The sequence below is a fragment of the Hemiscyllium ocellatum genome, chromosome 16 (assembly GCF_020745735.1).
Source record: "Hemiscyllium ocellatum isolate sHemOce1 chromosome 16, sHemOce1.pat.X.cur, whole genome shotgun sequence".
Lineage (NCBI taxonomy): Eukaryota > Metazoa > Chordata > Chondrichthyes > Orectolobiformes > Hemiscylliidae > Hemiscyllium > Hemiscyllium ocellatum.
The window spans coordinates 80,914,066-80,925,901 of record NC_083416.1 but is presented as its reverse complement, the minus strand read 5'-3'; the positions used below and the strand labels follow the sequence as shown (position 1 = coordinate 80,925,901).

The 11,836-nt window shown below is 40.0% G+C and overlaps 1 protein-coding gene across 3 annotated transcripts in view; it reads right to left on the bottom strand.

Annotated features, from left to right (window-relative positions):
* Window positions 1-11,836, bottom strand: part of LOC132823510 (protocadherin beta-15-like) — a 173,842-nt gene that overhangs the window by 110,147 nt on the left and 51,859 nt on the right. Inside the window, exon 1 of one of the 3 annotated variants that reach the window (XM_060837442.1) lies at window positions 6,441-8,917. The exons of the other annotated variants lie outside the window; for them this stretch is intronic. Coding sequence (XP_060693425.1) covers window positions 6,441-8,909 — 2,469 coding nt within the window. The 5' untranslated portion in view covers window positions 8,910-8,917. Of the gene's footprint in view, window positions 1-6,440; window positions 8,918-11,836 lie in introns of those variants that run through there. 3 annotated transcript variants of the gene reach the window in all.

Below are 11,836 nucleotides of genomic sequence, written 5' to 3'. Positions count from 1 at the left end.
TGAATTTAGTGCACAAAAATAAATTGTATACGGCATCGTTTATTAAATTATCATGGGTTTAAGTTTGATTGATGGAGAGTAAACAGAAATAGTGATTGGATGGATTTGTTTTTCAGTGTCAGGGAATTAATACTGGGATTCTGCAAGGATTGGTGTTTGGGCCCCATCTATTTATGACATTTATACATAAGCTGGATGAGGCAACCAATTGTAATGCAACATTTCCAAGTTTGGTGATGACATAAAACTGAGTGGGATTATGAGACATGAGCGGGAATGCAAGAAGACATCTGGATGTGAATATACAAAAGAATCTGGTGTCACTGTATGCCAGCCAATGTAAGTAGCCAGATACGGGGTATATTGTCTTTCATTTCATATAAGGTATGCAATCAGAAGTAGGGATATCGTACTTCTAAAGAGCTTGGTGAAATTGGATCTTGAGTATTGCATGCAGGTTTACTGTCTTTCCCTGAGAAAGGATATACTTTTCATCGTGGGAATATAGAAGATGTTTCACTCAGCTAATAATGTAGATAGCAGGACTACTCACTGAGAAGTTTCGACTGGTTCTGTAATCATAAGGTCTTATAAGGATAAGTGAAAAGTTGATAGAAACATTCAAAATTTAACAGGCTGGGCAGAGGGAAGATGTTTTCCTTGCTGGGATGTCCAGAACCAGGAGTCACAGTATCAGGATACAGGGTGGACCATTTAAAATAGAGTTGCGGAAATATTGATTAAATAGAACAGAATTCCGAGAGTGTAGCAACAGGTCACTCAAGCCCTCCAAAGAGCATCCCACCCAAATATACTCCCCTACATTTCCCATGGCTACTGCCCCTAACCTACGCATGCCTGAACGCTCTAGGTAGTCCAGCTTGGCCAATCGCCTAATTTGGTTATTGTTAAATTGTAGGAGCAAACTAGAGTATCCAGCAGAAACCGGCATAGACATGGAGAGAATGTGCACATTCCACACAGATAGTGCACCTGAGGCTGGACTTGAACCTAGGTCGCTGTTGCTATGAGATAGCAGTGCTAATCACTGAACTACTGTGCAGGCCTGCCTAACTGCATTGGTCATGATCCTATGAAATTGTCTACCATAAAAGACTATTGGGACCATTTCATTGAACGTATTTCAGAAAGAGATAGATAAATACTTAGATTTTAAATGCATAAAGGATATTGGGTAAAACGAGGAATATGTCTTAAAATAGAGAAATTTGCATGAATACATCGGATGGTGGAGCAGGTTTGACAGCCAAATAGTCTAGCTCTGACCTTAATTTCTGTTTTATTTTTGGTTTTCTACAATCAGTGTTTGATTTATGATCATTCCCGTTTTACTTACTTCTTGTAATTGATAATACCTACACATACATCCATATTTTCCAAATTAGATACTTTTCAGTCTGTACAGATACATGGATAGGAAAGATTTAGAGGGATGTTTGTCAAATGCTGTTTAGTTTCAGAAACCTGGTCGGGATAGAAGAGTATGATTGAAGGGCCTGTTTCTGTGTCGTGTGACTGGACATCTTCAAGCAACGTTTCTAATTGTGAAATGCCACCATGAAAATAAGGAGTTTTCTTTCACTACACTGACTGACCATCCAATTTTGGCTCACTGAAAAATGTACTCACATGAATAAAGTATGCTCATGTAATTCAGAGACATTTTAAAAGCAAGAGATTCAAGACTGCCTCCATAAAGTCCACGTGTTGTGTATTATGAAATGACTAGGACGTGTCCTCTTCGGTCTTCAAACTCTGTCGCGAACTGTAAGCACCTTGTGAAATCTAAGCATATAAATAACCTGAGAAAGCACTGGAATCTCTTCCCTGACAAGAGAATAGAAGGTTTAAGTATGTGCTGTAAACTAAGTTGCAAGTTCCTGAATGATATCATGACAACCCCACACTTGTAAGTGTTTAAAATTAACACTTTTAGATTAACAGTTCCTCAATCAGTCCAATTTTCTGGTGTATTGGCAAAAAAACTCACAATTTTACACAACTATTCCAATTCTTCCATGCAACAAATGAACTACCATCAGTTCTTTGAGTCTCAAAATCCAATGCAAGTCTTATCTGTAATATATTGAAATGTATTTTGAACAGTTTCGATAATCATATCAAGGAATTACAGAATTATGACAAAGCAGAAGGAAAAAATCAATATAATCTGTCTGTATTGTCTCTTTTATTCATTTCAGTTCCATTTCCTAGTGTCAATAGCCTGCCTTTTCCCATATACATGCACATTTTATTTTTAAAAATTCCAATACCCCCTTGAATTCCACAATTGGAGCTGCCTCCACCACATTTTCCTGGAGTTCATTCCATACACTAACAATTCACTTTTTGAGAATTTGCATAAAATGTGTTCAGGTTGTCCACTTAACTGAGATTTTCCTGACAAAATTGCTATTTTTCTAAAAAAAACCTCAATAACCTCATAAGCATCAAAAATAGTCCACAGTTCACCGTTTCATTCTCCACTGTATCTGATTGTGTGTGAGCTGGCAAGGGGTTCGTGAAGATCTCCACTCATTTTTCAGCTTCTGATTGGACAGTCAGGAGCTTTCACGTTCAACCAATCACCATACATGCTATTTCTTGAAAATTTCTTTTAGTCGCGTTTCACGTTTATAGCTGTGTAATTAAAAATAAAATTTTTAAAATTTCATTTGTAATTCCCTTTCTCGAAATATTACTTCCGAGATGCCTTATGGTGAATAACCAGATCAGGGTTACCTTCTCCTTTGACTAAGCACGTTTCTTTAGACCCTACTTATTACACTATCTATTCATTTTCTGGTGCTTCATCATTCAAATGTGCTTAACTGAATTTAACCATCGACTTAACAACATTTACTATTTATTACTTGCTCATCCACAGTGGCAATATTTTATGAATCACAACAGGATCACTTGAAGTAAAGAAATGGTCAACACGTACGAATACATTAAAATATTGTGGATGCTGAAGATTTCAATTAAAAACAAAACGTGCTGGAAAAGATCAATAGGTCTCACACAATCTTCAGACAGAGAAACAGAGTCAACGCTTTAATTTTTTTATGGAATGTTCATTGGAAAGCCATGTTGGATTCAAAGCATGAACTCTATTTCTCTCCCCTCAGATGCAACTAGGTCTGCTGAGTTTCTCTTGCACATTTTATTGAAGTACAATATAAGTGTCTGATGCAAGATGGCTGACTTAGTATTCTCTCTAGGGTTGGTTATCAGATTGTAATAGACTGAGTATGGGGTATTGTGGTGCTGGAACAGCACAGCAGGCCATGCAGGTTCCAAAGAGCAGGAGAATTGACATTTCTGGCAGAAGCCGTTCATTCTGCCCAAAACGTCAATTCTTCTGCTCCTCTGATGCTGCATGACCTGCTGTACTTTTCCAGCACCACACACTCTCGACTTCGATCTACAGCCCTCACTTTCTCCTGAATATGGGGTATTGATTAGTGGGTGGGTAAACAGGCCTCGTCGAGTTTGCGTTCTAAATAGGGTGTAAAGACACGGCATACTCCCTCAATTCATTATATTACTCACCATGTATTCAAAAGTGGGATTTAGTGTTCACTGCATTCTGTCATATACAATCAAAAACTATCAAGAAGATTTTGCTCAAATTTCTGAGAATCCTCAGCAAGTTCAAATCTTCTTTGTTTGGATCTGTTTTCAAATTCAACCATTGCATAACTACTTCACAACCTCTGGTTAGGACTGTTGTCCTCCGTAATTGTATGGGAACATCTAAACTGAAAGGTGTTACTGCACAGTTAACTTCTACTTGATTAAAGGACGTGGGTAGAGGATGATGCACGGATCGGATGGATAGTCAGGGTATTTTCCCAAGGGAAGAACTGTCAATTACTCGTGAATACAGGTTTAAGCCAAAACTGGTTTAAAGGAGATTTAAGAACCATGTTTTTAAATAGTGGGTGGTCAGTGTCTGGAATGAGCTATCAGAGGATTTGGTGGAGGCAATTACAATGAGAACATTTAAGAGGCAGATATGTGAATAGTTAGGGAACAGATAGATACAGACTATGTAGGTGAAAACAGGGTTTTAGTTTCAAAAGGCATTATGTGTTGTTGCAGTCTTGGTGGGCCAAATGACTTGTCCTATGCTGTGCTGTTCTTTGTACTTTGTCATGTCCGTATTTTCAATGCTAATAGATAAACTATATACTTAAAAAGAATCCTAAAATGATGTCGACCACAGACCAACTGGTAAACATGACTTCAGAACTTACTGAAGTTACATTTAATCACAGTAGTGACATAGAGTCACACAGCATTGAAACAGACCTTTCTAGCCAACCATTCCACACCTACCATAATCTCAAAATGAACTAGTCTCATCTGCCTCTACTTGGCTCATAGCCCTCCAAAGATTGTTTGTTCATGTACTGTTCGAAACGTCTTGTAAATGTTGCCACTGTAATCTCATGCACCACTTCCTCTGGAAGGTCATTCCATAGACAAGCCACTTTGTGCGATAAAAAAGGCACTCCTCGTATCTTTTAAATTTTTTTGTCCTCTCATCTTAAAAATATGCCCCATGGTCTTGAAATCTCCCACTCGAGGGAAAACACACCTGCTATTCACCTTATGCATATCTCTCATGATTTGATAAACCTCCATGCTTCAGTGAAAAACTCCCAGCCTATCAAGCATCTCTTTATAACTCAAACCCTGGATTCTTGGCAACATCGTAGTAAATCTCTTCTGAACCCTCTCTAGCATAATAATATCTTTTCTAAAACAGAGCTATCATAAATTATCAATTGAAAATAAAAGCACAGTCAGAGATGAAGAATACTTTGGCGACAAACTCACCCCCTGACTCCCTGAAGCCTCTCTACTACCTACAAGACGCAAGCCAGCAGTGTGATAGAATAATCCCCACTTGCTTGAATGGGTGCAACCCTAAAAACACGCAAAAAATCTTGAGACCATCCAAGGCAAAACAGCCCACTTGATTGACACCACATCCCTAAGGATTCATTCCTTCCACCAGTGCTCAGTATCAGCAGTGTATGACATTGATAAGAGGTGCTGCAGAAATTCACTAAAGATCCTTCGACAGCACCTTCCAAATCCATGATCTCTCCCATGCAGAAGAGTAAGGGTGGCAGATACACGGGAGCATCACCACCTATAAATTTCTCTCCAAGTCACTCACCATCCTGACTTGGAAATATATTGTCTACTGCTGGGTCAAAATCCTGGAATTCCTTCCTAATGGTCAAATTACAGCATATGGACTGCAGCAGTTTAAAAAGGCTGCTTGCTACCACCATCTCACGGGCAACTGGGGACAAGCAATAAATGGTGGCCAGTTAGCGACCCCCATGAGTGAATTAGAAAAATAAACAAATCTCTGGAGGTATTACTATTGAATCAGGAAATATGAGAAGACGTTGGCATGACGCAAGAAATTAAGTATGTATCTATATACACTAAATAAACACTTACATTGTTTACAAATTTCGTATGTTCTGAATGTTTTGTACATCCAATAGACCCGAAATTGGAATCGTAAAAGTTAAAGTCACCATAGTCCTTTTGATCATTAGGATTGTTCGTGTATTTGGGAGGGATGTGTGGTGGTGGTTTAACCTAAGAACCATCACCTCAGGTGAGAGGGAGGTCAAGAAGGAGAATCACTCATAGAAACCTCAACCAATGTAGGAATTGAACACCTTTTGGTGCTAACTTGCATTACAAACATGCCAACTGAGCTAACTGACAAGCATTTGAAAAGTATGGTGGCGACAACAGGTAGTCAGAACAGGTATCACGTCTCCTGACTTCCTAGACATGTGCAGAATCGTGAAGGCACAAATTAGGAGTGTGATGAATTAAGCATTATTTTCTTAGAGGTATGCATATCCAACAACACTTAAGATATTTAATGACATCAAACGACATCAAAGACAAGGAAGCCCGTTTTACTGGCATACCACATAATACCTTCAAGATCTACTCCTTCCACCATCAATGCACAGTGGCAGCAGTGTGTATCACGTACAAGATGCACGGCAGCAACTTACCAAATCTATTGTGATATTCTTTGCAAATGCACGACAAGTAGCACCGAGAAGGACAAGAATAGTATTTGCAAGAAAAACAGCTTGGCCTGGCACAGACTGTCCTGGCCTGGAAGTAAAACATGGGCCAAAAATGTAGTGGAATCAATTTGGAGGATTTCCTTCTTCAATGCGGGTGAATACACGAATACAGCCTGGAAGATATCAGTTGAGGAAGGCACCTGGAAACCACTTTATTTAGGACAACTGGAGCAATACAATAATGTTTGCAAAACATTGATACTCAAGTTGCTTGAAAAGAAAACAAAAACAAATCAAAGCTGCCAGCATCCTATTCCCATTCTCGAAGTGGCTCACCTCAATGTCCAAAGAGTTGTTAACCTTCTCAGTATGCAGCAACTCTGGATCCTGTTTCCCAATGTAATCATTCTGGACAAACGTTTTGTCCATGGATGACCTGTATTTGTTGGGCGTCATGTAATCTCGCCGCGTTGACTGCAACGTTGAACACGACTCATAGCGGAAACTCTGAGAAAGTGGGTCACCACCGAATACCTCAACGTAATTTGGGGGTATCTGGAGGTCTCTACTAGCCTTTTGAATTCCATTCAGAGAATGTCTGGTTTGAATGCAACAACAAACTCCCACAGAACAGTGCTGAGCACCCAGTGAATTCCTGCTTTTATGAACCTTCACAGCAAGAATAATTAAAATGACGAGAAAAATGCTAGAAATGGTTCCTAAAGCGATGACCAAGGAAAGGCTCAGATCAGGACTGAACCTGGGCTTTTCAGATGAACCGGCGACACTGGGGAATGTTTCAGCGTCTCCACCAATCACTGATAAGATGATGGTGACTGAGGCAGAAAGAGATGGTGATCCATTATCTTTTACCAGAATCACCAACCTTTGCTTTGAGGCATCTCTAGAAATGATCCGGCGGATTGTCCAAATCTCCCCAGAGTCTGGTGAAATGGTAAAAAGGTTATGCTGGGTAGCTTGAAAAATCGAATAAGAAAGGCGAGCGTTCTGACCTGCGTCAGCGTCAGTGGCAGATACCTTGGCCACCAAATACCCTGGTTCTGCAAATCTGGATATTGTCTCTACTGCTGTTGTCCCAAATTCGACTAATGGCTGCACAATGACTGGAGCATTGTCATTCTGATCGAGGATAATAACATCCACTGAAACATTACTTGCGAGTGATGGCGTCCCAGAGTCCATGACCTGAGCTTGAATCTGAAAGTTTTTCAATTCCTCGTAGTCAAAACATGTCTGAGCGAATATAACACCAGTGTCCGAGTTAATAGAGATGTACTTGAACACGGAGACGTTCTGAATTTGAGTCTCCAGAATTGAATATTTCAGTCGAGCGTTCACTCCGATATCAGCGTCAAACGCTGAAATGGAAAATATGGAAACTCCTATTTCATTATTCTCCATTACATTTGTTGTAAATAAAGATTGCCTGAAATGGGGCGCATTGTCGTTTATATCGGAAACCTCTACCCGAATGGTTTTCTGGGATGTAAGCGGAGGATGTCCAGAATCTGTACATGTTATGGTAACGTCATACCTGGCGGTATTTTCACGATCCAGTGGACGATGAACAAGTATTCCATAAAAATTCTTTAAAGAGGAATCCAGTTTAAATGGTAGTTTATTTGAAATCTGACATTCTACCTGCCCGTTGGTGCCTGAATCTTTGTCTGCTGCAGTGAACAGAGCGACTACAGTCTCGACTGGCGCATCTTCCGAGATTATACTCGATAAAGAAGTCAAAGTCACTTCAGGTGGATTGTCATTCACATCAATAATGTTTACCAAAACCTCACAGTGTCCCGACATCGCGTCTGGACCTCCATCTGTAGCTTGTATGTTAATTTCAAAGGCGTCGTTTTCTTCATAGTCCAACTTGCCTTTCACGCTGATTTCACCAGTTCTGGAATTCAGGGCAAACATTTCCCGAATTCGAGCTGAAGTGTCGCGACCAAAAGAATAGTTTATCTCTCCATTGACACCACTGTCCAAGTCAGTGGCATTTAATATGATTACGTGAGTTCCTTTGGCTGCATTCTCCAATAGACTGACTCTGTAAACTGACTGCGGGAAGACAGGAGCATTGTCGTTTGCATCGTTTACCACAATTGTGATCTGAGCCGTGCCCGATCTGACAGGGACACCACCATCTTTGGCTATCAGCGTCAACCTGTAGCTGGATTCCGTTTCTCTGTCCAAAGGTCTCTGCAGAACCAGCACTGGAGACTTCACTTTACCACCGCGCATTTGCACATCGAGGATAAAATAATCGTTCGGAAGGAGCTCGTAGGTTTGTACGGAATTAGTTCCAACATCCAGATCGTGCGCAGACTCGAGTGGAAAGCGCGCTCCTGGAATAGAACGCTCTGATATTTCTAGGCGGAATTGTGTATTTGGAAAGCTAGGAGCATTGTCATTTACATCGAGAATCTCCACTGTAACCTGGTTCAGCTTTAAAGGGTTTTCGAGGAAAACGTCCAAGCTTAGCGCACAACTGAGGCTCTGTCCGCAAATCTCTTCTCTGTCAATTGTTTTCGTCACAATTAAAATGCCAGTGTCCAAATTTATATCCACATATTGTTTCTTGGGCCCGGCTACTATCCGCAAATTGCGAGCCGAGAGCTGCTTTATATCCAATCTGAGATCCTCAGCGATATTCCCAACAAAGGCGCCGAGTTGTAGTTCTTCAGGAATCAAATAACGAATCTGTCCAAACACTAGATTCCAAGAAGAGAACATGCAGTACAAGAATTGGCATTTAAGAAGCCAATATATTTTATATCTCATTTCTAAAGTCAAACATTCCCCTTATTTCAGTATGTACCCACGGCATTAATTATTCTCTTTTGAGTTATATAATTTTTTTATATATCGAAAGCTACTACGACGTCGTAAATACCTGAACGTTCCGTGAATCGCTAGGAGTATGTTATTTAAGTCTTCTATTTTCTTGAATATATTCAGTCGATTCGTGAGCAAGTCCTACGTAGCTGCTTGCTATCCAATTTTACATTGCGTCTGATCGGACGTGATGGTGTCTGGGTAGTGAAGAGGCTGTCCGGATCCCCAATCACATCTCAGCTTCTGATTGGTGAATAGCAGCATGTTTAAATTCGACCAATCAAATTATCGTTGATTTCTTAAAGCTGGGCATTCTGAGGTGAATGCAAATACGTACATTTATTGTTGCACAATGAAAAATATTTAAAGAAGGATGTCGCTATATTATTTCTCCCTATTCCCACAATTATATTTCGGACCACATCATGACATATTACACAGGGCAGATGAAATAGGATGAAAAGAACATGTATGATCTGTCTCATTTGTGTATATTATTTACTTATTAATTCAGCAACGATTGTTCTGTTATTGAATTCATTTCCCAATTTAGATATTTCTCATCACAGAAACACAAAACTATGCCATCATTCTCCTCTGTAATGAGACAACACAATCCCTTCAGTGTGGAAGCAGGCCATTTGGCCCAATAGGCCACACCAACATTCTGAAGAGTAACCAACTCAATACCTATTGCCCTATCCTATTACTCTACATTTAATCCTGACTACTGCACCAAATCCCCACATCCCTAAACACTGTGGGCAATTTATATGGCTAATTCACCTAACCTGTATGTCTTTGGAATGTGGGTGGAAGCTGGAGGATCTGGAGGAAACCCTCCTCAGACATGCAAAGAATGCACAAATTCCACACAGACAGCCGCCTGAGGCTGAAATCAAATCTGGTACCCTGGCACTGTGAGGCAATATTGCTAACCACTGAGCCACCGTGTCATAATTACGTTTTGTTTCCATTTTCAGACTCCATTTAAGTACCCCATGTTCAGTTGTATTACTTTCCATTGTCTGCGTCATATATTAATCTGTGAAAAAAAATTCCAATCTTGAGCCAAGAATGATTATGGAGAATAATATGCAGAACTACACGTTCCTTCTCTAAGTCTTACGCATTGGTCCAAGTTAAATAGTGTGTTATTTTTAATGGCATCTGTCACTTTCAAAATATTAAAGGCACACATATGTGAAACATTATTTTCTAAACTGAATGATCCATGTAGTTCCATCAACTGTTCGAAAATACACAGTCAGAGAGACCTGCAAAGGCTGGGACAGTATTCTAATTTGAAGGCACAAAATGCATTTTTGACCAGTACAATCATTTCAGAGCTGCTCAAGCAATGAATTTGAAACATGCCATCATATTAATTTACCAGGATTCGAAATGATTCGAAAAATAAATTGTGTATGATATGGGTTAACAAATTGCCGTGGATTGAAAATTGGTTGATAGGGAGTAAAGGAGAAAACAAATAAAAAGATTTGTTTTCTCAGTGGCAGGGAGTGAATATTAGGGTACTGCAAGGATTGGTGTTTAGGCCCCATGTATTTGTGGCATGTATACATCAGCTGGATGAGGAAACTAATTGCAATGTAACATTTCCAAGATTGTTGTTGGCACAAAACTGAGCGGGATCGTGATTCATGAGAAGGATGAAAGAAAATATCTAGATGTGAATATGCAAAATAAGCTGGCGTAATTGTATGCCAATGAAAGTAGTCAGGCAGAGAGTATTTTGTCTTTGAGTTTAATATAGTATGCATTCAGAAGTAAGGATACAACGGCAGGGCATGGTAAAATTGCACTTTGAGTATTGCATGCAGTTTTAATGTCTCTCCATAAGAAAAGGGATTGTGGAAGAGGTTTCACTCGGTCAATAATGTGGATGGCAGGATCGCGCTATGAGATATTTCGACTGGCTGTGTAATCAGGAGGGCTCATAAAGATGGGAGGAGATTTGACTTGAAATATTCATAATTCTAACAGGCTGGACAGACTGCGTACAATGAAGCTATTTTCCCGAGTTGGGATGTCCAGAACTAGGGGTCATAGTCTCAGAATACGAGGAAGACCAGTTACGACTGAGATGTAAAAACACTGACTGAATAGAGAAGAATTTCCACAGTGTGGAAACAGGCCACCTGGACCACAAGTCTACACCAAACCTCTGAGCAGCATCCTACCCTGATCCATCCCGCTACTCCACCCGGTAACACCACATTTCCCATATCAGATTACACTGGGTACTTTAGCATGGCCAGTCCACTTCATTTGCACATCTTTATACAATGGGTGCAAATTGGAGCGCTCAGCAGATATTTGCGTACATGCTGGGAAAATATGCAAACTCCATGCAGACATTTGCCTGAGGCTGGAACTCAACCAGGGTCCCTGGTGCTGTGAGGCAGCAGTGCTCATCAATGAGCCACTCTGCCAACCCTCTTCATTGAAATGGTCGTGAGGCAATGGAATTCTCTTCCATAAAAGACTGGGGACGCTTTTTATTGCACGTATTTCATAAAGTGATTTTAAACACACCAAGGTCATTGTGGAGAAAGGAGGAATAAGTCTTCTGATAAAGGATTTGACATGAACATATCGGATGAGAGAGCAGATTTGAAGGCCCAAATAGTCTAGTTCTGAACTTAGTTTCTGTTTTATTTTTGCTTTTCTGCATTCAGTGCTTGATTTATGATCATTCCCGGTTTACCTCTTCTAATTTATGTTACACGGGTACACATATTTAATTTCCAAATTAGATATTTTCAGTCTGTACCGTTACATGGATATGAAAGATTTAGAGGGACATTGGACAAATGCAGTTCAGCTTAGGAAACCTGATTGGGATAGAA